Source organism: Muscardinus avellanarius (genome assembly GCF_963383645.1).
Source record: "Muscardinus avellanarius genome assembly, chromosome: 11".
NCBI lineage: Eukaryota > Metazoa > Chordata > Mammalia > Rodentia > Gliridae > Muscardinus > Muscardinus avellanarius.
In genome coordinates this window covers 86,334,783-86,356,705 of record NC_137797.1, presented here as the reverse complement: position 1 = coordinate 86,356,705, position 21,923 = coordinate 86,334,783, and the positions used below count along the sequence as shown (strand labels likewise).

The 21,923-nt window shown below is 43.1% G+C and overlaps 1 protein-coding gene across 3 annotated transcripts in view; it reads right to left on the bottom strand.

Moving 5' to 3' along the window:
- DENND5B (DENN domain containing 5B) overlaps positions 1-9,512 on the bottom strand; it is a gene marked incomplete at both ends in the record, with an annotated part of 170,963 nt that extends 161,451 nt beyond the window's left edge. For all 3 annotated transcript variants that reach the window (XM_080706507.1, XM_080706508.1, XM_080706509.1), the window contains one exon: positions 9,395-9,512. In XM_080706507.1, the coding sequence (XP_080562633.1) occupies positions 9,395-9,512 (118 nt within the window). The remainder of the gene's footprint in view (positions 1-9,394) is intronic.
- Between the last annotated feature and the right edge of the window lie 12,411 nt (positions 9,513-21,923).

Sequence of the window (21,923 nt, the reverse complement as noted above, 5' to 3'; positions counted from 1 at the left end):
GTGTCTACATAGCACCCAGGCCCTGACTATTTTTTACATTTTGGAAATTAATACCAAAGCAATTTTCCAATACTGGCACAGTCTAGAGGGAGCCAGGTGTGGTGGTTCATGCTTGTAATCCCAGCATTTAGGAGGCTGAGACAGGAGGATTGCGGTTTACGGACAGCCTCAGCTACTTAGTGAGGCCCTTTGCAACTCAGTGAGACCCCGTTTCAAAATCAAGAATAAAAAGTAGGGCTGGGAGTGTAGCTGAGAGGTAGAATGCCCCTGGGTTCCAACGCTAGTATAGCAAAAATAAAAAAAGAAGTCTAGAGGGGAAGCTGGGCGTGGTGGCACATGCTTGTAATCCTAGTACTTGGGAGGGTGAGAGAGGAAGATCGTAGATAACAAGAGCATCAAAATATTTTAAATTTCCATTATTATAAGGCTATGCACAATTACTAGTATGATTTGTACAATGTCACACCTTTTTCTTCTACCCAAGAAAAGCACATAGGAATGGAATGAAATAAAAATGACAATATTAGAAGAAAATCCTTGAATTCAATTCACTCATTTTAAAAATGTTTTTAATTTTTAACCTCAGTATGTCTACTATTGTGAATAATTACACGTGACCCCCTCATAATTGGCAGGTCTACTAATGGGTCAACCAGCAGTTGCAGACAGCTGGTCACAATGGAAAGGGTCACTCCGGAGCCAGGCAGCCTGCGGTGGGATCTCAGCTTTGCTCTTTATTGTCTATATGACTCTGGGCAATAACTCACTAAACTTCAGCCTCCTTAACTATAAAGAGGAGAACAAGACACTTTTAAGACATAAAAAGGGCTAGGGGTATAGCTCAAAGGTAGAATGATGTCATGGTACTCAATTCCCACTACCATCACCAAAGAAAAAAGACAAATAAAGCTGTATGCACACCTACAATCCTAATACCAAGGGAGTCTGAGATAGGAGGATAGCAGGTTCAAGGCAAATCCCAGCAACCTAGTAAGACCTTGTTTCAAAAAACAAAATAAAAAAAGTTGGGGGTATAACTGGAAGGTAAAAAGCCCCTGGGTTATATCCCATGTACAAAAAAAAAAAAAAATCACACAGTGATAGACAATAATTTATTCTATGAAAAGATAGATAAAACTCAGTTTAAAAAAAAAAAAGCAAAGTAGTTAAAAAGAAAATAAAATGGTTATTTTCATAGTTTTTTGGTTTTTTTTTTTGCGGGTCTGGGGATGGAACCCAGGGGCATTTGACCTCCGGGCTACACCCCCTGCCCTACTTTTTATTCTTTATTTTGAAACCGGGTCTCACTGAGTTGCAGAGGGCCTCACTAAGTAGCTGAGGCTGTCCGCGAACCGCGATCCTCCGGTCTTAGCCTCCCGAATGCTGGGATTACAAGCGTGCGCCACCACGCCCGGCTATCTGGTTATTTTCATAGTAAAAGCCTTTTTTTTTTTTCTTTTTGCACTAGAAATGGAACCCAGGGGCCTACCTCCAGACAATACCTCCACACCTATTTATTTTTTATTTGGAAACAGGGTCTCACTAAGTTGCTGAGACTGCCTTCAAACCTGTGATCCTCCTGTCTCAGCCTCTCAAGTACTATGATTACAAATGTGGGCCACCACACTTGGCTTAAAAGCCTTATATTTATATAGCAACATTTTTAATAAATATAAAGTCTTCTATTTATTTATTTACTTACTTATGTATTTATTTGGTATCAGGGATTGAACCCAGAGGCATTCTACCTCCAAGACACACCCCTAACCCGATTTTATTTCTTACTTGGAAACAGGGTTTCACTAGGTTGCTAAGAGCCTCACTAGGTTGCCAAGGCTGGCTTTGAACCTGTGATCTTCTTGTTTCAGCCTCCCAAGTACTGGGATTACAAGCATACTCTGCCCTGCCCAGCTAAAGTCTTCTATTTATATAATAACATCTTTATAAATATAGCTCGGTGATAAAGCATTTGCCTACAAACGCATGTTCCGCCAGTACTGCATTTTTTAAAAATCCATCCATAAAAATAAAAGTAAGCTCAATTATATATTCTTTTAATTTTCTTTTCTTTTCTTTCTTTCTTTCTTTTTTTTTTTTTTTTTTTTTTTTTTGTAGATCTGGGGGTGGAACCCAGGGCGGACAGCCTCAGCTACTTAGTGAGGCCCTTTGCAACTCAGTGAGGCCGTTTCAAAATATAAAGAATAAAAAAATAGGGCTGGGGGTGTAGCTCAGAGGTAGAATGCCCCTGGTTTCCATTCCCAGTATGGGGGGGGCAGGGGGGGGAGGGGGCCTCACTAGGTTGCTTAGAGCCTCCCTAAATTGCCAAGACTGGCTTTGAACCTGTGATCCTCCTGTCTCAGCCTCCCAAGTACTGGGATTACAGGCATGTGCCACCAAGCCCAGATCAAGCATGTGTTATTAAAAAGGCTGTTTATGCAGTGGTAAATTCTGAGCATGGATAGATTATGTCAGACATATTTGTGATCCAGGTTTCGTACCTCCCCCTCACCCTTTGGTACATGAGATTGAACCCAGGGCATTCTAACTCCAAGTCAAACCCCCAGCCCTTTTTAAATTTTATTTTGAAACAGGGTCATGCTAAGTTGCTGAGGTTGACCTCAAACCTGCAATCCTCCTGTCTCATCCTCCTAAGTAATGGGATTACAGGTATGTCCCACCAAGCCCAGTGGTTTCTCACTTATTATATGAACTTAGTTAAGTATTTTAACTCTCTACCTTGATTCCTCATCTGTAAAACAGAGAAAACTGCTTATCTCCTAAGGATACTGTCAGGATCAAATGAAGTAGTGACTATAATGCACTTATAACACTCCAGATATATGGAAAACACTATATAAATATATGATTCTATTTCATTGAGGGCTGACTATCACCTATATATTCCAACCTTGCATACTGCTAAATAATCCAAAATGTAGCTGGGTGTGAAAGCACATGTTTGTTATCCCAGTACTCGAGAGGATGAGACAGGAGGATGGCAGGCTTCAGGACAGCTTCAGCAAGTAGTGAGACTCTCATCAACATAGCTCATCAACCTAGCGAGACTCTGTTTCCAAATAAGAAATGAAATCAGGCTGGGAGTTGTAGCTTGGAGGTAGAATGCTTCTGGGTTCAATCCCCAGTAACACAACACACACACACACACACACACACACACACACACACACACACACACACTTTACCACTGTCTTAACAGTGACATTCAATCTAAAATAAGGGCAAAAATAAAATGCTCACTGAACTTGAGCCAAGCCTATCTCCTCTTTTCAGAGTTTAAATAAAATAACTATGAGTCACAGTATACTAGAACCACCAGGTGCTAGTTGTGACCCACTGCTGGTCAACCATAATCTAAGAGGGCCCTTGGGTGGTATACTGGGGATTGAACCCAGGGGCATTCTATCTCCAAGTTACACACATCCTCAGCCCTTTTCATTTTTTATTTTAAAACAGGGTCTCACTAAGCTGCTGAGGGCTTCCGTAATTAGAAGGGCATTTTTAGCCCAGCACAGTCACATGCTTGTAATCCCAGCACTTGGAAGGCTGAAACAGGGAGATCACCGATTGGAAGACAGCCTCAGTAATCTAGCAAGATTCTAAGCAACCTAGCAAGACCTAGTGTTTAATTCTCAAGATAGATAGATAGATGGGGGTCTGGGGGTGCTCAGCAGTAGTATGTCCCTGGGTTCAATCCCCAGTACCACAAAAAAGTAAATAAATAAATACTTAAAAAAGAGTAACTCAGCCGGGCGTGGTGGCACATGCTTATAATCCCAGCATTTGGGAGGCTGAGACAGGAGGATCTCGGTTCACAAACAGCCTCAACTACTGCTTAGTGAGGCCCTTTGTAACTAAGTGAGATCCTGTTTCAAAATAAAATATAAAAAATAGGGCTGGGGCCAGGCATGGTGGTGCACACTTGTAATCCCAGCATTTAGTAGACTGAGACTGGAGGATAGCGGTTTGCGGCCAGCCTCAGCTACATAGTGAAGCCCTTTGAAACTCAGTGAGACTGTTTCAAAAATAAAAAGACTAAAAAATAGGACTGGGGTTGTAGCTTGGAGGTACAATGCCCCAGGTTCCATCCCCAGTATCACAAGAAAAAAAAAAAAAAATAGGGCTAGGGGTGTGGATCCAGGGTAGAATGCCCTTGGGTTCCATCCCCAGGACTGGGAAAAAATATTAAAAAAGAATAACTCGACAGTTAAGATGTGACAGAGAAGTTGGGCATGGTGGCACCCGCTTGTAATCCCAGCACTGAAGAGGCTGAGACAGGAGGATCGTGGTTTCCAGACAGCCTCAGCTACTTAGGCCCTCTGCAACTTAGGGAGACCCTGTTTCAAAATAAAAGAATAAAAAATAGGGCTAGGGGTATAGCTTAGAGGTAGAATGTCCCTGGGTTCCATTCCCAGTACCAAAAAAAAAAAAAAAAAAAGACAAAAAAAGGACAATAGGTAATACCAGTTTATCAGTACATATATGTGAACATCCTATAAGATTACCAGGTTCTCTATTTTTAAATACATTTTTGTGTATGGTACTGGGATGAACCCAGGGGCATTCTACCTCTGAGCTACACCCTCAGCCTATTTTTTTTTTATTCTTTATTTTGAAACAGGGTCTCATTCATTTGGGGAGGGCCTTACTAAGTAGCTCAGGCTGTCTGCAAACCTGGATCCTCCTGTCTCAGCCTCCAAGTACTAGGATTATTATAGATAGATAATTTTCAGCTATTAAGAGAGCTATTTAAAATTTAATAAGTCTCTTCTATCGTTGTTAAACCTAGGTGTTACTGGAGTGTGGAACCTTGATAACTTTCATCATAAGGTCTTAGTCTATTTAATTGCTACTTCATCATCTATCATGTGTCCTTCATTTGATTTCAATGTCTCACCACCTGCGGAGTGTGAATTCTCAGATGTGTTTATGTTAAGGGAAGTCTACATAGCAATTTGTAAAATTTGTGGGGTTTTTTTTGTTGTTTGTTTGTGAGTATTGGGGGTGCACTGGGGATTGAATTCAGGGGCATTCTACCTCCAAACTACACCCCTAGCCTTATTTATTTATTTATTTATTTTTTTTGGTGGTACTGGGGGTGGAACCCAAGGGCTTTTCCACCTCCAGGCTATACTCCCAGACCTATTTTATACTTTATTTGGAAACAGGGTCTCACTAAGTTGCTGAGAGCCTCACTAAGTAGCTGAGGCTGGCTTTGAACCTGTGCGATCCTCCTGTCTCAGCCTCCCAAGTGCTGGGATTACAAGTGTGCGCCACCACGCCCGGCTTTATTCTTTAATTTGAAACAGGGTCTCACTAAGTTGCGGAGCGTATTACTAAATAGCTGAGATTGACCCTGAACCTGAGATCCTCCTGTCTCAGCCTCCCAATTATTGAGATTACAAACATGCACTACCATGCCCAGCTCAGAATTTAATTTTAATAGAAGTCAATTAAGACCTCTATAGGGCAGGGTAGTAACTTGCTAAGAAACAATGCGATAAAAATAGATCAATTGCAGACAAGCAAAACAAGACACTGAGAACTATCATTAACTCAGAAATTAATGCAGCAAAACACAACCTTCTGCCTAACTCAGTGCTAAAGTTTAGATATGGTTTGAGTGTGTTCCCCAAAAGGTCATGTGCTGGAAGCTTGGTCTTCAGTGTAACAATGTTGAGAAGAGGTAGAATCATTAAGAGGTAGGGCCTAATGGAAAGTAATTAGGTCACTGGGGGTACTGCCTTAAGAAGGGATTAATATATTTCTCTAGGGGCCCTGGTTAGTTAGGTTAGTTACAAGAAATTAAGATTATTACAAAAGGACCAAGCCAGGCCCCTGAATCTCTCTAGCCTTCTGTCTCACTGTGTGATCTACTTTTTAAGTATTCCCAACATTGTGATACCAGCCACCAGAAGGTTATACAGATGGTCACCCTAACCTTGAATTTTCAGCCTCTGAAACTGTGAGCTAAATAAACCTCATTTCTTTCTAATAAACCTAGTCTCGGGCATTTTGTTATAGAAACAGAAAACAAACTAGTAACAGTTTCCCAATCTCCAAATGCAGCTCTATGGAATACTCATTAAGATTGTTCATTAAGAACATGATAGTACATCGTCCTGTTTCCTCCCATCTCACTGTCCAGTCCTTAATCTCCTCGGATATTTCCTCCTTTCCACCTGTGTCTGCTAGAGTACCCCACTCCTAGGACTCAATACTTGAGCTTCCTCTCTTCTGTGTACACATACTCTCCCTGAGTTCATCCAATTTCATGGCTTTAAATTTATATCTACAATCTGGATCTCTTCCCTGAAAGACACTTTATCTATTCAACATCTCTACTTGAAAGTACAATACATCCTCCAAACTTAACATGTCCAAAATTAAACTAATAACCAGCTTGCTTCTCCATTCATTAGTCTTCCTATTTCGGTAGAGAAGGTCATAACTATTCAACCTAAAAAACTAGGCATCATCTTTGGTCACACTCCTTGAATATTAATAGAATTCATATAGCAAGTTCTGTGGGCTCTATCCTCATTACACAGCTAGAATATGATTCCTTGTCACTTCATCAAACTACCAACATCTCTCATCTCAAACAGTCTCCTAACTGGTCTCCTGCCTCTACCCTGCCCCTGCCAATCTAATCAACATTGCAGCCACAGTGATCCTTTTAGAAGCTACAACAGATCTTGTCATTACTCTGCTGGAAAACAGCCACTGGCTTTCCATCTCAAAGTAGAAGCCTAAAAATTATGTATGAAGCCCTATACAACCTCACCTGCACTATCTCTCTGGTCTTACCGCTCCTGCCTCTTCCCTCGGCCCTAGGACTTTGACTTCCTTGCTATTACCTACGCAAATTGGGCAATGTCCTGTCTCAGGGTCACTGCAGTGCTATTTCTTTGTCTACACTGCTATTCTCCTAGGGAACCCTACAGCTTGCTTCCTCTTACTAAGTTAATGTAAGCCTCACTGAGTTCCTGAGGGCTGTCTTGGAACCTGTAATCTTCCTGTCTCAGTATCCCAAGTACTGGGATTACAAGCATGCACTATCACGCCCAGATGTGGCAGGGATATTTGATCACCTACCTCTTCCCAGTGATTAGCACACAGCCTACATACAGAGGCTTCCAAAACTATTTATTGGCCAGGCATGGTGACACATGCTTGTAATCCCAGTACCTGGAAGGCTGAGACAGGAAGATTACAGTTCAAGGACAGCCTCAGCATGTAGTGAGACTCTCATTAACCTAGTGAGATCCTGTTTCAAAATTTAAAAAATAAAAAATAGAGCTGGGGATATAACTTGGAGGTAGAATGCCCCTGGACTCAATCCTCAGAATCACATATATGCACACACAAATCTATTTATTGAATCAATGGATGATAATAAAATAAAAATTTACTAAGCAAAACACATTATACACCATTTCATGAGGAGTAAAAATCCTAATCACACACACAATATTGCAAAAGGAAAGCCATACTGTATGGTTCATTTAATAAATTAAAATTTATTAGAATCTTTACATTTTTGTCTATTCTAGAAACTTTGAAGCCATTTTTCCTCAGATATTGCTCTTCCTTTATTTTTTACTTATTTCTTTAAAAAGAGAGAAATTTAGAGTTGCATTAAAATAAAATGTTTTACTGCTTTTTTCTTTTTTCTTTCCTAAAGCCAGTTGCAATGTATCTAAAGAGTCCCAGGTCGGCCAGCCACGGTGGTGCATGCCTATAATCCAAATACTTGGGAGGCTGAGACAGGAGGATCACAGGTTCAAGGGCAGCCTCAGCAAGTAATGAGATTCTCATCAACCTAGCGAGATTCTATTTCAAAAATAAAATAGGGCTGGGGATGCGCATAGCTCAGAGACAGAATGCCCCTGGGTTCAATCCCCAGTATCACACACACACAGAAAGAGTCCCAGGTCACACTTATAAGGTGTTGTTTTAACATTAGAAGACAAAAGAGAAGAAAAAACAGGTTGGTTTATTTTTTCTTTCATCAGTCATCACCCAAAAGAGGCCTTCAATAACCAGATACAACTTTTTTTGTTTGTTTGTTGTGGTACTGGGGATGGAACCCAGATGCATTCTACCTCCAACCTACAACCCCTACCCTATTTTTCTAAACTTTTATTTTGAAACAGGGTCTAAATAGCTGAGGCTGGCCTTGAACCTGTGATCCTCCTGTTTCAGGGATTACACACACGTGGCACCACATCTAGCTTGTACCACAAGTTTAATTTGTTTAGGGAAAACGGTTGTAGTGGTACATGCTTGTAATCCCAGTACTTGTGAAGTTGAAACAGAAGGATAGCAGGTTTGAGGCCAGCCTCAGCAACATAATGAGGCTCTCAGCAACTTAGCAAGATCCTGTTTCCAAACAAAAATAACCTAAAATATTTAGGGAAGAACAGAGTCCCAGAACAATAATTCTTCCGCTGATCAGAAAAAAAGTATTCTCACTAAGTCTCTATAGACATTTTTGGTAATTCTATACCCCCTTACAAAACCATTCTTATGGTATACACAGCATCTTAGTTGGAACAATGTGATTACATAATTACACATAGAGAAAAAAAACTTGGTGCTCTATTATCCTCTTTTCTAAAAATGCTCTAACTAAAACTAGACTTGTAGTTTTTGTGGAAAATATTTGCTGTGGGGCTAACTTAATAAAAACAATACATAGCTAAAGGGTGCGATTACAGGTATTTTAAGGCTAAAGTTTCTTTTTTTAACTGTGGTAGTAGGATGAACCCAGGGGCATTCTACCTCTGAGCTACACTCCCAGCTCTATTTTATTTTTTTATTATGACACAGGGTCTTGCTAAGTTTGGGCTGAGGGCCTCACTAAGTTGCTGAGGCTGGCCTCCAACCCGCGATCGTCCTGTCTCATCCTCCCAAATACTGGTATTACGGACATGCACCACCACATGCGGCTTGAACAGTTATATTTACTATTTTTACTTAATACACTCTTCCCAGTACACCACACACACACACACACACACACACACACACACACACACACACACACTGGTGCCATCAGTAAGGAATGCTCTGTCCAAAGCAAGCACATCTGAAAAGCCATGACCTAAGTGTTTAGCACCGACACGATAAAGTTCAGGCAGATGTCACTTGTCTCGCCCATTTAGCTAAAAATAAATAAATCGGTAGAAAATAAAGCCGAGCTTCGGCGCGCACAGAGGCGAGCAGAGCCCGCGTGGGGCCGCGCAGCCGCGGGCCTCCCGCCGCCCGCCGCCCGCCGCCCGCCCGCACTGCGCCACCGCGGCCCGCAGCCGCCGAGGGGCCGCCGAGCGCCCGCCCGCCAACAATGCCGCCGCCGCCGCGCCGGCCTCACCCGCCAGCTCGTCGGGCTCCAGCCCGCTGTCCGCGTCGATGCCGCACAGCACGAAGTAGTGCGCGAAGCGGCAGGCCGCCGGGGAGGGGCCCGCGCCGGGCGCCCCGCCGCCGCTCATGCCGCCGCTGCGCCCCGCGCCCTCCGCGCCCTCCGCGCGTCCCTGGCCCGCGCCGACCGCAGCCTCGCGCCGGGACGCGGGCGCGCGCGGGCGGGGGCGTGGCGCGGGCGCGCGCGGGCGCCGGGCCCGCCGGTCAGCTGAGCGGCGGGGGCGCGCGCGGGCGGGGGCGCGCGCCGCGGGCTGGGAGGGACGCGCGCGGCCGCCGGGGAGGCTCGACCCCGAGCGCCCGCTCCCGGCCGCCGCCGCCGCCGCCGCCGGCTCAGCCTCACGGAGAAAGGGAAAGAAGGCTCCTTCGGGGGGGATGAACAGCAGCAGCTCGCAGATCAGCTCTCAGCCATGGTCTGAACACCATCGTGCGCGTGTGCGTGTGTGTGTGCGAGTGTGTGTGCGCGTGTGCGTGTGTGTCAGCAGGGATTCAGTCCAGGGCCATCCTACTTCCGAGCTGCACTCACCGACGCTCTTTATTTTGAAACAGGTCCTTGCTAGGTTGCTGAGAGTCACGCTTCGTGCCGAGGCTGCCCTCGAACCTGTCCTGTCTCCGCTTCCCAGGCCCAGGATTAGAGGCCACCGCCACCACGGCCGGCTCGGAACCGTAATTTTTTAAACCGTTTTATATATAGGCAAGATGCCAATTTCATTTTAAGGTACCTGGTTCCTGAATCGTTCCCCCAGCCCTCACCGCCATTCTCAGGCAGTCCTTCCTCAGGGGAGGGCTCATCTACTCAAAAGGAAGAGACACAAATAATACAAAATCCATAGAGCGTAGATCCTTCTAAAGGGGCCACCAACACCAGCCCCCTCCGTAATTTATCCTGGCGTTTTCCAGGTCAGTGTAAAGTCGCCAAGGCGCTCCAGTTCCCTGCCCCGACTCCTCTGCTGTTATCTGCCCTAGCCGCAAGTACCCGGGAGGCTGTTCCCTTAACAGGAATGAGCCCGAACTCTGCTCCTTACTAGGACATTGCTTTCCCGGCCAGCTCTTTCCTGACTCTCCGTTCGGCAGGAGCTCACCGACTAGTTCTCACTTCTTTGAAAAATGGAAAATGGAACCCAGCCTATTTTTTTTTTTTTGAACTGGGAATGAAAACCAGGGACATACTACCTCCACGCGACACCCCCAGCCCTATCTTTTTATTCCTCATTTAGAAACAGGGTCTCTCTTGCCGGGCGTGGTGGCGCACGCTTGTAATCCCCGCGCTTGGGAGGCAGAGACAGGAGGATCGCGCAGGTTCGAAGCCAGCCACGCGCGCTGGCTTAGGAGACCCTGTTTCCAAATAAAAATGTAAAAATAGGTCTGGGAGTGTAGCTAGCCCGGAGGTAGAAGGGCTTCCAGGAACCCCAGTACCACCAAAAGAAAGAAAGAAAGAAAGAAAGAAAGAAAGAAAGAAAGAAAGAAAGAAAGAAAGAAACAGGGTCTCACTGAGTTGCAGAGGGCCTCACTAAGTAGCTGAGGCTGTCCTCGAACCTCAAGCCTACTGTCTCAGCCTCCCAAATGCTGGGATTACAAGCATGCGCCACCACGCCCGGCTGGAACCCAGCCTATTTCCACATAACCACCCCTTCTGCCTCACTCCCTGCTCCCTTTCGGAACTGGGGGGGTGGGAGCGGGGGCGGGGACCATCCTGAACCCCACTGGTAGACTCACTAGCAAACCTTCCAACATTACCCATTGAAAAATGTTCTCCCTTGAAGACATTATGTACCTGCATGCTATCCTTTAGTGTAGCTTATATTTTTTCTTTCTTTGATTTTGAACCAATAAATCAAGATGAACCCTAACCTGGGTAATTGACCTTTGGCTCCTCTTGCACCCTGGGCTTCTCCACCAGCATACTCATAATGACTTTTCTGTGGCTTCTTAGCTAGGCTGATCAGCTCACAGATCAGGGGTCATACTCTCCTCTTCCTAATATTCCCAGTATCTAACAGAATCCTCGATTACAGCTGAGTGAATGAAAGAAGTGTTGCTGCTGCTAGGAAAATAAACGTTAATATCTGTAACATATTTATGAACATATGTTCATTTACTATTATACAAGTATTGCTTCTTCTCACATGAAAAGTGGTGAAATGCACAAAGCCATTTTACTAGTGAGGAAGAGAGGGAATGACTGGGTGTGTGGATTCCTCCTGATCATCTTCGATGGTAGCTTCTCACAGAATGTTTGATTCCAGGCTAGTCAAACAAAAACCCAGTAGAAAACTAATTTACTATTTTCACTGGCCAACACACGTGTTCCTTTTGTTCATTTGAACAGTAACTGATTTGTGAGCTTGTAAGCCCCCAAATGCTGTTAATGTTTTAAGATGAAAAAATACAGAAGCCCCAACAGACAGTACATTCAATTAATAATGTATAAATCTCATCAAAATAGACAAAAACCTCTAAGATTTTTTTCCTAAAGCTTTCAAAGGAATAGTCACACATTATAAGAGTAAACACTAATTTGAAACTATCTGAGTACTTTCCTACATAACACTTCCAGACGACACTGTATCAGCATATTTTGCATTAAACCACAAAGAAACAAAGTCAAAAGAATAACTGAAGCCGGTGTGGTGGTTCACACCTGTAATCCCAGTACTTGGGAGGATGAGATAGGAAGATAACAGGTTGGAGAACAGCCTGAGCAACTTAGACCCTATTTAAAAAGAAAAAATAAAAAGGATAGGGGTGTAGCTTGGAGGTAGAATGCTCTTGGGTTCAATCCCCAGTGTGAAGCAGAAAGAGAAGGAGGTGGAGGAGAAGGAGAAAGAAGAGGAGGAAGAATTAGAGGAAGAGAGAAGAAGAGGAGGAGGAGAGAGAAGGTGAGTGTGGTGGCACATGCTTTTAATCTCAATACTTGGAAGGCTGAGACAGGAGGATTGCAGGTTTGCAGGTTCGCGGCCAGCCTCAGCTACTTAGTAAGGCCTCTATAACATAGTGAGATCCTGTTTCAAAATAAAGAATTAAAAAAAAAAAGGGGGGGAGGGAAAGAAAAAGGAAGGAAGGAAGGACCCGCTATGGTGCTGAGAATATGGATCAGTGATAGAATGGTAGTACGTGCAGAGCCCTGAATTCAATGTCCAGCATTACAAAAAAATATATACAAATAAAGCCGGGGTGGCACACACCTGTAATCCCAATATTTGGAGAGCTGAAACAGGAGGATCACAAGTTCAGGGCCAGCCTCAGCGACTTAGTGAGCCCTGTTTGAAAGTAAAAGACTAAAATAGGGCTGAGGATATAGTTCCGTGGTAGAATGTATCCCCAGTACCACACAAAAAAAGAAGACGAAAGCCGAGTATGGTGGCACACGCTTGTAATCCCAGCATTCAGGAGGCTGAGACAGGAGGATTGCAGTTTGAGAACAGCCTCAGCTGCTTAGTGAGACCTTCTGCAATTTAGTGAGACCCTGTTTCAAAAAAAAAAAAAAAATAGGGCTGGGTGTGTAGCTCAGAGGTAGAATGTCCCTGGATTCCATCCCCAGTATCGGAAAATATTTTTTTTTTGAAGGAGTATTGAGGAAGGGAGTGATCATATCCTTTTTTCATCCTTAGAAAAGCCCTGTCAACACCATTCTTTTTTTTTTTTTTTTTTTACAGACATGGGGGTTGAACCCAGGGGCATTCTACCTCTGAGCTACACCTCTTGCCCTATTTTTTATTCTTTATTTTGAAACAGGGTCTCACTAAGTTGCAGAGGACCTCACTAAGTAGCTGAGGCTGGCTGCGAACCTGGATCCCCCTGTCTCAGCCTCCCAAATAATGGGATTGCAAACCATGCCCAGCTTTTATTTTGCATTTTGATACAAAGTATAGCTAAATTGTTAAGTTGCTAAGGGTCTCTCTAAATAGCTGAGGCTGGTCTTTATCTTCCTCTCTCAGCCTCCCAAGTACTGAAATTACAGGCATACATCACCACCCCCACCTCAAAAATCTTTTTTTTTTTTTTAAAGAAATCTTAGCCGGCACACGCTTGTAATCCCAGTACTTGGGAAGCTGAGACAGGAGGATCGCAGTTCGAGGACAGCCTCAGCTACTTAGTGAGGCCCTCCGCAACTTAGTAAGACCCTGTTTCAAAATAAAGAATTAAAAATTCAGGCTAGGAATATAGCTTGGAGGTAGAATGCCCCTAGGTTCAATCCCTAGCACCACAAAAAATAAAAATAAAAAAACAAAGAATAAAAAATAGGGCTGGGAGTATAGCTTGGAGGTAGAATGCCCCTGAGTTCAATCCCCAGCACTGCAAAAATAAAATAAAATAGGATGGGGGTGTAGCTCAGAAGTAGAATGCCCCTGAGTTCAGTCCCCAGTACCACACACACACACACACACACACACACACACACACACTCACACACACTCACACACACAAAAAGTAATCTTTTCTACAGAAATACATAAATGAATATGTATACAATAAAGTTTCCTGAAACATTGTTCATGATATTGAAAAAGTACAGACAATCCTATTTTTACCAAGAGCAAATGTTTAAAATTTCTAGTACATCTACATGTGCAATGCTACAAACAAGTCTACATGATAGAGAAGAATGATCTAATAAAGGGTTGAAGAGAAAGAAACCTAAAAATCACAATATGAAATATCTATATTTTATAAAATATACATTATATATAAATATATTTGTAGTACTGGGGATTGAACCCAGGGGCATTCTACCTTATAGGGCTATACCTCCTGCCCTATTGCCCTATTTTATTTTATTTGGTACCAGGATTTTAGCCCAGGAGCATTCTACCTCTGAGCTATACCCCAGCCCTATGTTTTATTATTTAGTTTGAAACAGGTTCTCACTAAGTTGCAGAGGGCCTCACTAAGCAGCTGAGGCTGGATGTGATTTATGTATTTCTGTATAAAATATTACTCTGTGTGTGTGTGTGTGTGTGTGTGTGTGTGTGTGTGTTACTGGAGATTGAACCCAGGGGCATTCTACTTCTTAGCTACACCCCCGCCGTATTTTATTTTATTTTTGCGATGCTGGGGATTGAACTCAAGGGCATTCTATCTTCCTGTCTCAGCCTCCCAAGTACTGGGATTACAAGCATGTGCCACTACACCAGGCTACCCTATTTTATTTTTTATTTAGAAACAGGGTCTTTTTAAGTTGCTGAGGTGAGCCTACAAGCCTTCTGTCTCATACTTCCAAGTACTAGGATTATAGGCATGTACTACGTGTGTGTGTGTAGGGGGGGTACTGGGGATTGAACTCACAGATTTTCTACCTTTACACTATATATATCCCTAGCTCGATTTTACTTTTTATTTTATTTATTTATTTATTTATTTATTTATTTATTTTGGTACTAGGATTGGAACCCAAGGGCATTCTACCTCTGAGCTACATCCCCAGCCCTATTTTTATTCTTTTCTTTTTTTTTTTTTTTTTTTGTGGTTCTGGGGGTAGAACCCAGAGGCTTTCTACCTCTGGGCTATACTCCCAGACCTATTTTTTATTTTATTTGGAAACAGGGTCTCACTAAGTTGCTGAGAGCCTCACTAAGTAGCTGAGGCTAGCTTCGAACCTGTGCAATTCTCCTGTCTCAGCCTCCCAAGTGCAGGGATTACAAGTGTGTGCCGCCACACCTAGCTTATTTTTTATTTTTAAACAGGGTCTCACTGAGTTGCAAAGGGCCTCACTAAGTAGCTGAGGCTGTTCGTGAACCATGATCCTCCTGTCTCAGCCTCTCAAATGCTGAAATTACAAGCATGCGCCACCACGCCTGGCTTTATTTTTTATTTTTTATTTTGAAACAGGTCTCCCTAAATTACAGTGACTGGTTTCAAACCAGTGATCCTCCTGTCTTAGTCTCCCAAGTACTGGGATTACAAACATGCACCACCACACTCAGTTTATTTTTTACTTTAAAATAGTCTAAGTTGCTGAGGGTCTTGTAAATTTGCTAAGGCTAGCCTCAAACCTGAAATTTTCCTATGTCAGCCTCCCAAGTACTTAGATTATAGGTGTGTGCGTTGCTACACCTAACAAACTTAATTGACTATTTTTTGCTTTATTATTTATTTATTTATTGCAGTAATGAGGATGGAACCCAGGATAATTCTAGCTGCAGGCTATCCCCACCCCAGCCCTGTTTTATTTTTTATTTGGAAACAGCCTTGTTAAGTGGATGAGAGCCTCATTAATTGCTGAGACTGTCCTGGAACCTGCAATCCTCCTGTCTCACTCCCAAGTACTGGGGTTACAGGTTTACACCACCATGCCCAGTTTATTTTCAACTTTACAATCAGGGAACACTTCATTCTAGATAAAAGAGTAAGTGTCCCAATTAGTCCAGCAGAGAAAAATGTTTTCATAGGCAGAAAAGCGCTGTTGAAGGCAGAAAGAAGAGCACAAACCAGATTAGTGGTTTCAAAGTTGCTTTTCTTGTAAGCAAGATAGAACTAGGGAAAACAGCTGCGTGTTTAACATGTCAGAGGAAACGGGCTAGAGGCCAACAGAAACTGTCTTGTTGGAAAACTTGGCTGTTACCTAATATTCATTATTTTTCCTAATATTCTTATAGTCTTGATTTCCTTATTTCTTGGAAAGCTAGATAAATAATTTAGTTTTCAGCTTGATAATATGGAACTTTAACATAGTGACGTCATTTTGTTTTATTTTTATTATTTATTTATTTATTTATTTTGGTGGTACTGGGGTTCCTGGAAGCCCTTCTACCTCCGGGCTACACTCCCAGACCTATTTTTTTAAATATTTTTATTTGGAAACAGGGTCTCTTAAGCCAATGTGTCTGGCTTCGAACCTGTGTCATCTTCCTGTCTCCACCTCCCAAGCGCAGGGATTACAAGCGTGCGCCACCATGCTGGCTTTCATTTTATTTTTAACCTGGTCTCTTGAGGCCTAGTTCAAAAGCATAGTCCAACAGTTTTTTGTTGTTGTTTGTTTGTTTCTTGTTTTGCTAATAAGAACAAGCTTTTATATTTAGGCAGAGCAATCAAATCCTTTTCTCTGGCTCTAAGCTGTCAGCAAAGAGCGGCAGCCAGGATTGACCTCGGTCAGCTAAAATTGGCTATTAGCCTAGCTGAATACTGAATGTTAAAACACAAACACCTGCACTTAGAAAAAGAATTATATAGATTTTTACAATAGTTTAGGCTAAAGTTAAAAGATGAAAAAGCAAGCTGGGCGTGGTGGTACACGCTTGTAATCCCAGCATTTGGGAGGCTGAGACAGGAGGATCCTGGTTTGCAGACAGCCTCAGCTGCTTATTGAGACCCTCTGCAACTTAGTGAAACCCTATTTCAAAATAAATAAAAAATAGGGCAGGGGGTGTAGCTAGGAGGCCGAGTGCCCCTAGGTTCCATCTCCAGACCCACAAACACAAAAAAAGATGAAAAAGCAAGCTATATTAACCGAATATTAATTACTAATTACACAAAATAGTTATAGCCCAAAACTTTCATACTTTAAAAGACTATATTTCTGTGTCTTTCTCTTCTTTATTGTAAGACAAGTTTTTTTTAACATAATAAGCAACTTTTAGCAGACAGAGATAGGGCAAGGCTGAGAATTTACCAAGGACGCAGGTGGAGAGTATATGCTATAAACTTAAGGGTAACCAGGCGTGGTGGCACACACTTGTAATCCCAGCATTCGGGAGGCTGAGACAGGAGGATCTCAGTTCGTGGACAGCCTCAACTACTTAGTGAGGCTCTTTGCAACTCAGTGAGACCTGTTTCAAAATAAAGAATAAAAAAAAAAATAGGGCTGGGCGTGTAGCTCAGAGGAAGAATGCCCCCTGGGTTCCATCCCCAGTACCACAACACACACACACACACACACACACACACACACACACAACTTCAGTGTCTTACTTTCAAGGCACTCCACTGCGTCCCTCTGCTGCAGAGCTTTGATTGTTTTGTCCGTTCTTTCTTCCTTTGTAATAATAAAATTTTCTTAAGCTTGCAGCAGTATATTCTGGCTATTTTTTCTAAAGTAGCTAAGAACAAGAACCCACGTCGACATCTCAAACTATTATAGGTCACAGGTTCCAGGACAGCCTCAGGAGTGTAGTGACACCCTCAGAAACCTAGTAAGACCCTGTTTCAAAACAAAACAAAAAACCCAGGCGTGGTGGTGAATACGTGTAATCCCAGCATTTGGGAGGCTGAGACAGCAGGATGGCAGTTCCAAATGCTAGATCCAAAATATACTCATATCAAGCCAGGTGTGGTGGCACACACTTGTAATCCCAGCGTTAGGGAGGCTGAGACAGGAGGATCAAGTTAACAAACAGCCTCAGCTACTACTTGGTGAGGCCCTTTGCAGCTTAATGAGACCCTGATTCAAAATAAAGAATAAAAAACAGGGATGGAGGTGTACCTCAGAAATAGAATACCCCATCCCAAGTACCGCAAAAAAAAAAAAAAAAAAAGGGAGGTTGTTGGGGGTATAGCTCAGATAGAATGTCCCTAGGTTCAATTCCTAGTTCCACAAATAAAGTTAGTCAATGAATTTTTTATTTATATATTTATTTTGCAGTACAGGGAATGGAAACCAGGGCATTCTAACTCTGAGCTACACCCCCAGCCCTAGTTTTTACTATTTATTTATTTATTTATTTATTTATTTGGTGGTACTGGGGTGGAACCCAGGGGCTTTCTACCTCTAGGCTATACTCCCAGACCTATTTTATACTTTATATGGAAACAGGGTCTCACTAAGTTGCTGAGAGCCTCACTAAGTAGCTGAGGCTGGCTTCGAACCCGTGCGATCCTCCTGTCTCAGCCTCCCAAGTGCTGTGATTACAAGCGTGTGCCACCACGCCCGGCCTATTCTTTATTTTTAAACAGGGTCTCACTGAGTTGCAGAGGGCCTCACTAAGTAGTAGCTGAGGCTGTTTGTTAACTTGATCCTCCTGTCTCAGCCTCCCTAACGCTGGGATTACAAGTGTGTGCCACCACACCTGGCTTGATATGAGTATATTTTGGATCTAGCATCTTTTTTTTGCTTTTTCTTCTTGGTGCAAGGGATTACACCAAGACCTCAGGCATGCTAAGCAAGCATTCTACCACCAGGCTACACCCCAGCCCAAGATCTAGCATCTTAAGATCTCAGCCATATGCCAGAATTAAATTAAACTAATTTATTTATTTTGTGTGTGTGGTGCTGGGGATTGAGTCAGGATATTCTACCTCCAAGCTATACCCCCAACCCAATTTTTTTTATTCTTTAATTTGAAACAGGATCTCTACTAAGTTGTGGAGGGCCTCACTAAATTTCTCAGTCCAGCTATGATCCCAGATCCTCCTGTCTCAGCCTCCCAAGTACTGGGATTACAAGTATATGTTACCATGCCCGGCTATATGCCAGAATTTAAATCTGAGTTCTCTGTTTCAGACTTCACATACAGTTTCTAACACCTCTTTTATTTATTTCGTTATTTATTCTAATTCATTTTATTTATTTATTTATTTATTTATTTATTTATTTATTTTTGCAGTACTGGAGATTAAACCGAGGGGCACTCTACCTCTGAGCCAAACCTCCAGCCCTATTTTTGATTCTTTATTTTGAAACAGGGTCTCAGTAAGTTGCAGAGGGCCTCACTAAGTAGCCAAGGCTGTCCACCAACCTGCCATCCTCCTGTCTCAGCCTCCCAAGTACTAGGATTACAAGCGTGTGCCACCGGGCTACTCATTTATTTTTAATTTTAATTTTTTTAGCTGTTAGTTCAAGATAGGGTTTTGCTTGCTGCTGAGGCAGGCCTCCAGTTTTGTGCTCAAGTGATTCTGCCTTAACCTCTGAGTCGCTGGGCCCACTGTGTACACGCCACTGTGCCCAGCTTTGAATGCCTCTTTTACTTTTGTTGTTGTTGTTGTTGTTGTTGTTGTTGTTGTTGTTGTTGAGGAATTGGAGATTGAACCCCGCCTGATTTTTTATTTCTTATTTGGAAACAGAGTCTCACTAGGTTTCTGAAAGCCTCACTAAGTTGCTGAGGCTGGCTTTGAACCTGTGATCCTCCCATCTCAGCTCCCAAGTATTGGGATTATAAGCATGCACTAAGCCTAGCCTTAATGCCTTATTTATTTATTTATTTATTTATTTATTTATTTATTTATTTTTGGTGGTACTGGGGTTCCTTGAAACCCTTCTACCTCCGGGCTACACACACAGACCTATTTTATACTTTGTATTTGGAAACAAGATCTCTTAAGCCAGCAAGGCTGGCTCCAAACCTGCGCGATCCTCCTGTCTCCGCCTCCCAAGCACGGGGATTACAAGCATGCGCCACCATGCCTGGCAAGTCTTTTTATTTTTGAAACAGGGTCTCACTGAGTTGCAAAGGGCCTCGCTAAGTAGTTGAGGCTGTCTGCGAACTGTGATCCTCAGGTCTCCACCTCCTGAATGCTAGATTACAAACATGTGCCACCACACCTGGCTCTCTGGGGCCATTTTCATGTTTTCTTTTTTGGTACTGGGGATTGAACCCAGGGGCGTTCTATCGCTGAGCTATACCCCCAGCCTTTTAGCATTTTATTTTATTATTTATTTATTTTGGTAGTACTAGGGATGTAACCCATGGGCCTTCTACCTTTGGGCTACCCTCCCAGACCTATTTTATAGGTTATTTGGAAACAGGGTTTCTTAAGTCAGCTGAGGCTGGCTTTGAATCTGCGTGATTCTCCTGTCTCAGCCTCCCAAGCGCGGGGATTACAAGCATGTGCCACCACGCCTGGCTAGCTTTTTTTATTTTAAAACAGTCTCACTAAGTTGCTGGGGCTGGCCTTGAACTTGTGGTCCTCCTGTCTTGGCTTCCAAAGTGCTTGGGTTATAGGTGAGCACCACTGTGCCAGGCTCTGGGGCCTTTTATATAAGGGCTCTAATCTCCTTCTGAAGGTCTCGGCAACATGACCTGATCACCTCATAAAGGCCTCGCCTCCGAAGTCCCATTACCCCTGGATTTAGGATTTTAACATATCAATTTAGGGGAAGACATAAACATTCAGACCATAGCATTATTTTTCTTCCCAACTTGTGCAGCTTAGAGCTTCTGGGAGACAGGAAATGTTTTCTCTGTCTTCACATCCACACACCACATAGTTTATCCTTTCAGAAATTGATTGACAAAAAGCATCCCTCGGCTTCCTCAACAAAGAGCGTAGATCTGAACTAAAAATAGAGCGCAGAGCCTCTGCTCTCCAGTCATAATCGATATGACTATTCATGAGGCAATTATTTTAAGCTTAGCAATTTAGCCACAATCCCATCATTAAATTAGCCTGGAAATCTTAGAGAGAAATTTCAGGATGCTGATGTGCCTGAGCTAGCTTCTAGCAGCCATCATGGCCAAGCTTGCAGCCCCTCCGCAGCCTCCCTCTTTCCCTCCCTTTCTTTCTTGCTGGGAGGATTGAACCCCAGGGCCATTCTACTTCTAATCTACACCTCAGCCCTTTTTATTTTTATTTTGAAAAGGGTCTTGCTAAGTTGCTGAGAGCCTCAGTTGCTGAGGCTATCTTCAAACCTGCAATCCTCCTGCCTCAACCTCCCAAATACTAGGATTACCGGTACATACTACCATGCCCGGCTCCACAGGCACCATTTCTAGGGAGCAATTGTGGCTTATATAATAGCTTTTGAAAACATTTAAAAAACTACCTTATTCTGTCTTAGGAAAACTGTAAAATCCTCTTGCCCCACCCCAATTCTTCTCCTATGACTATTTCCTGTAACCTCAGACTCAAACAATAATTAAAGGGGCAAGAAAGATGCCGGGAGGAAAGCCAATTTAATTGTACTATTCTGAGTAATTTTTTTTTTTACTTCCAGCTTGCCCGTTGTGATTTTTTTGGAAAGAAAAGAATTAATATCAGATTCCAACAATCTTCAAATGAAGTAAAAATTATAATCTAGTGGGTACCTATTTAAAGTAACAGAATCCAAGGCAACACAAGAGGCTTAACTTCGGATGTGTGTTATTAAAGAAGTGTAGGAGAGCTTCTCTTCTCAGGCAGGAGTCAGGTGCACAGATCAACCACTGCAGATCTACAAGCCTACCGCTTCCAGGTTTGAAAAGGATAACATGGCCGGGGTGGTGGCGCACGCTTGTAATCCCCGCGCTTGGGAGGCAGAGACAGGAGGATCGCGCAGGTTCGAAGCTAGCCGCGCGCGCTGGCTTAGGAGACCCTGTTTCCAAATAAAAATGTAAAAATAGGTCTGGGAGTGTAGCCCGGAGGTAGAAGGGCTTCCAGGAACCCCAGTACCACCAAAAAAAAAAAAAAAAGAAAAAAAAAGAAAAGGATAACATGGCATCACCTTAGCCATTCTGTCCTTTTATTTTTTCTTTTTTATTATTAGACTTTTTGTGTATGTGTGTGTGTGCATGTGTGTATATGTGGTACTAGGGATGGAACCCAGGGACTTTCTACCTTCAGACTATACTCCCAGG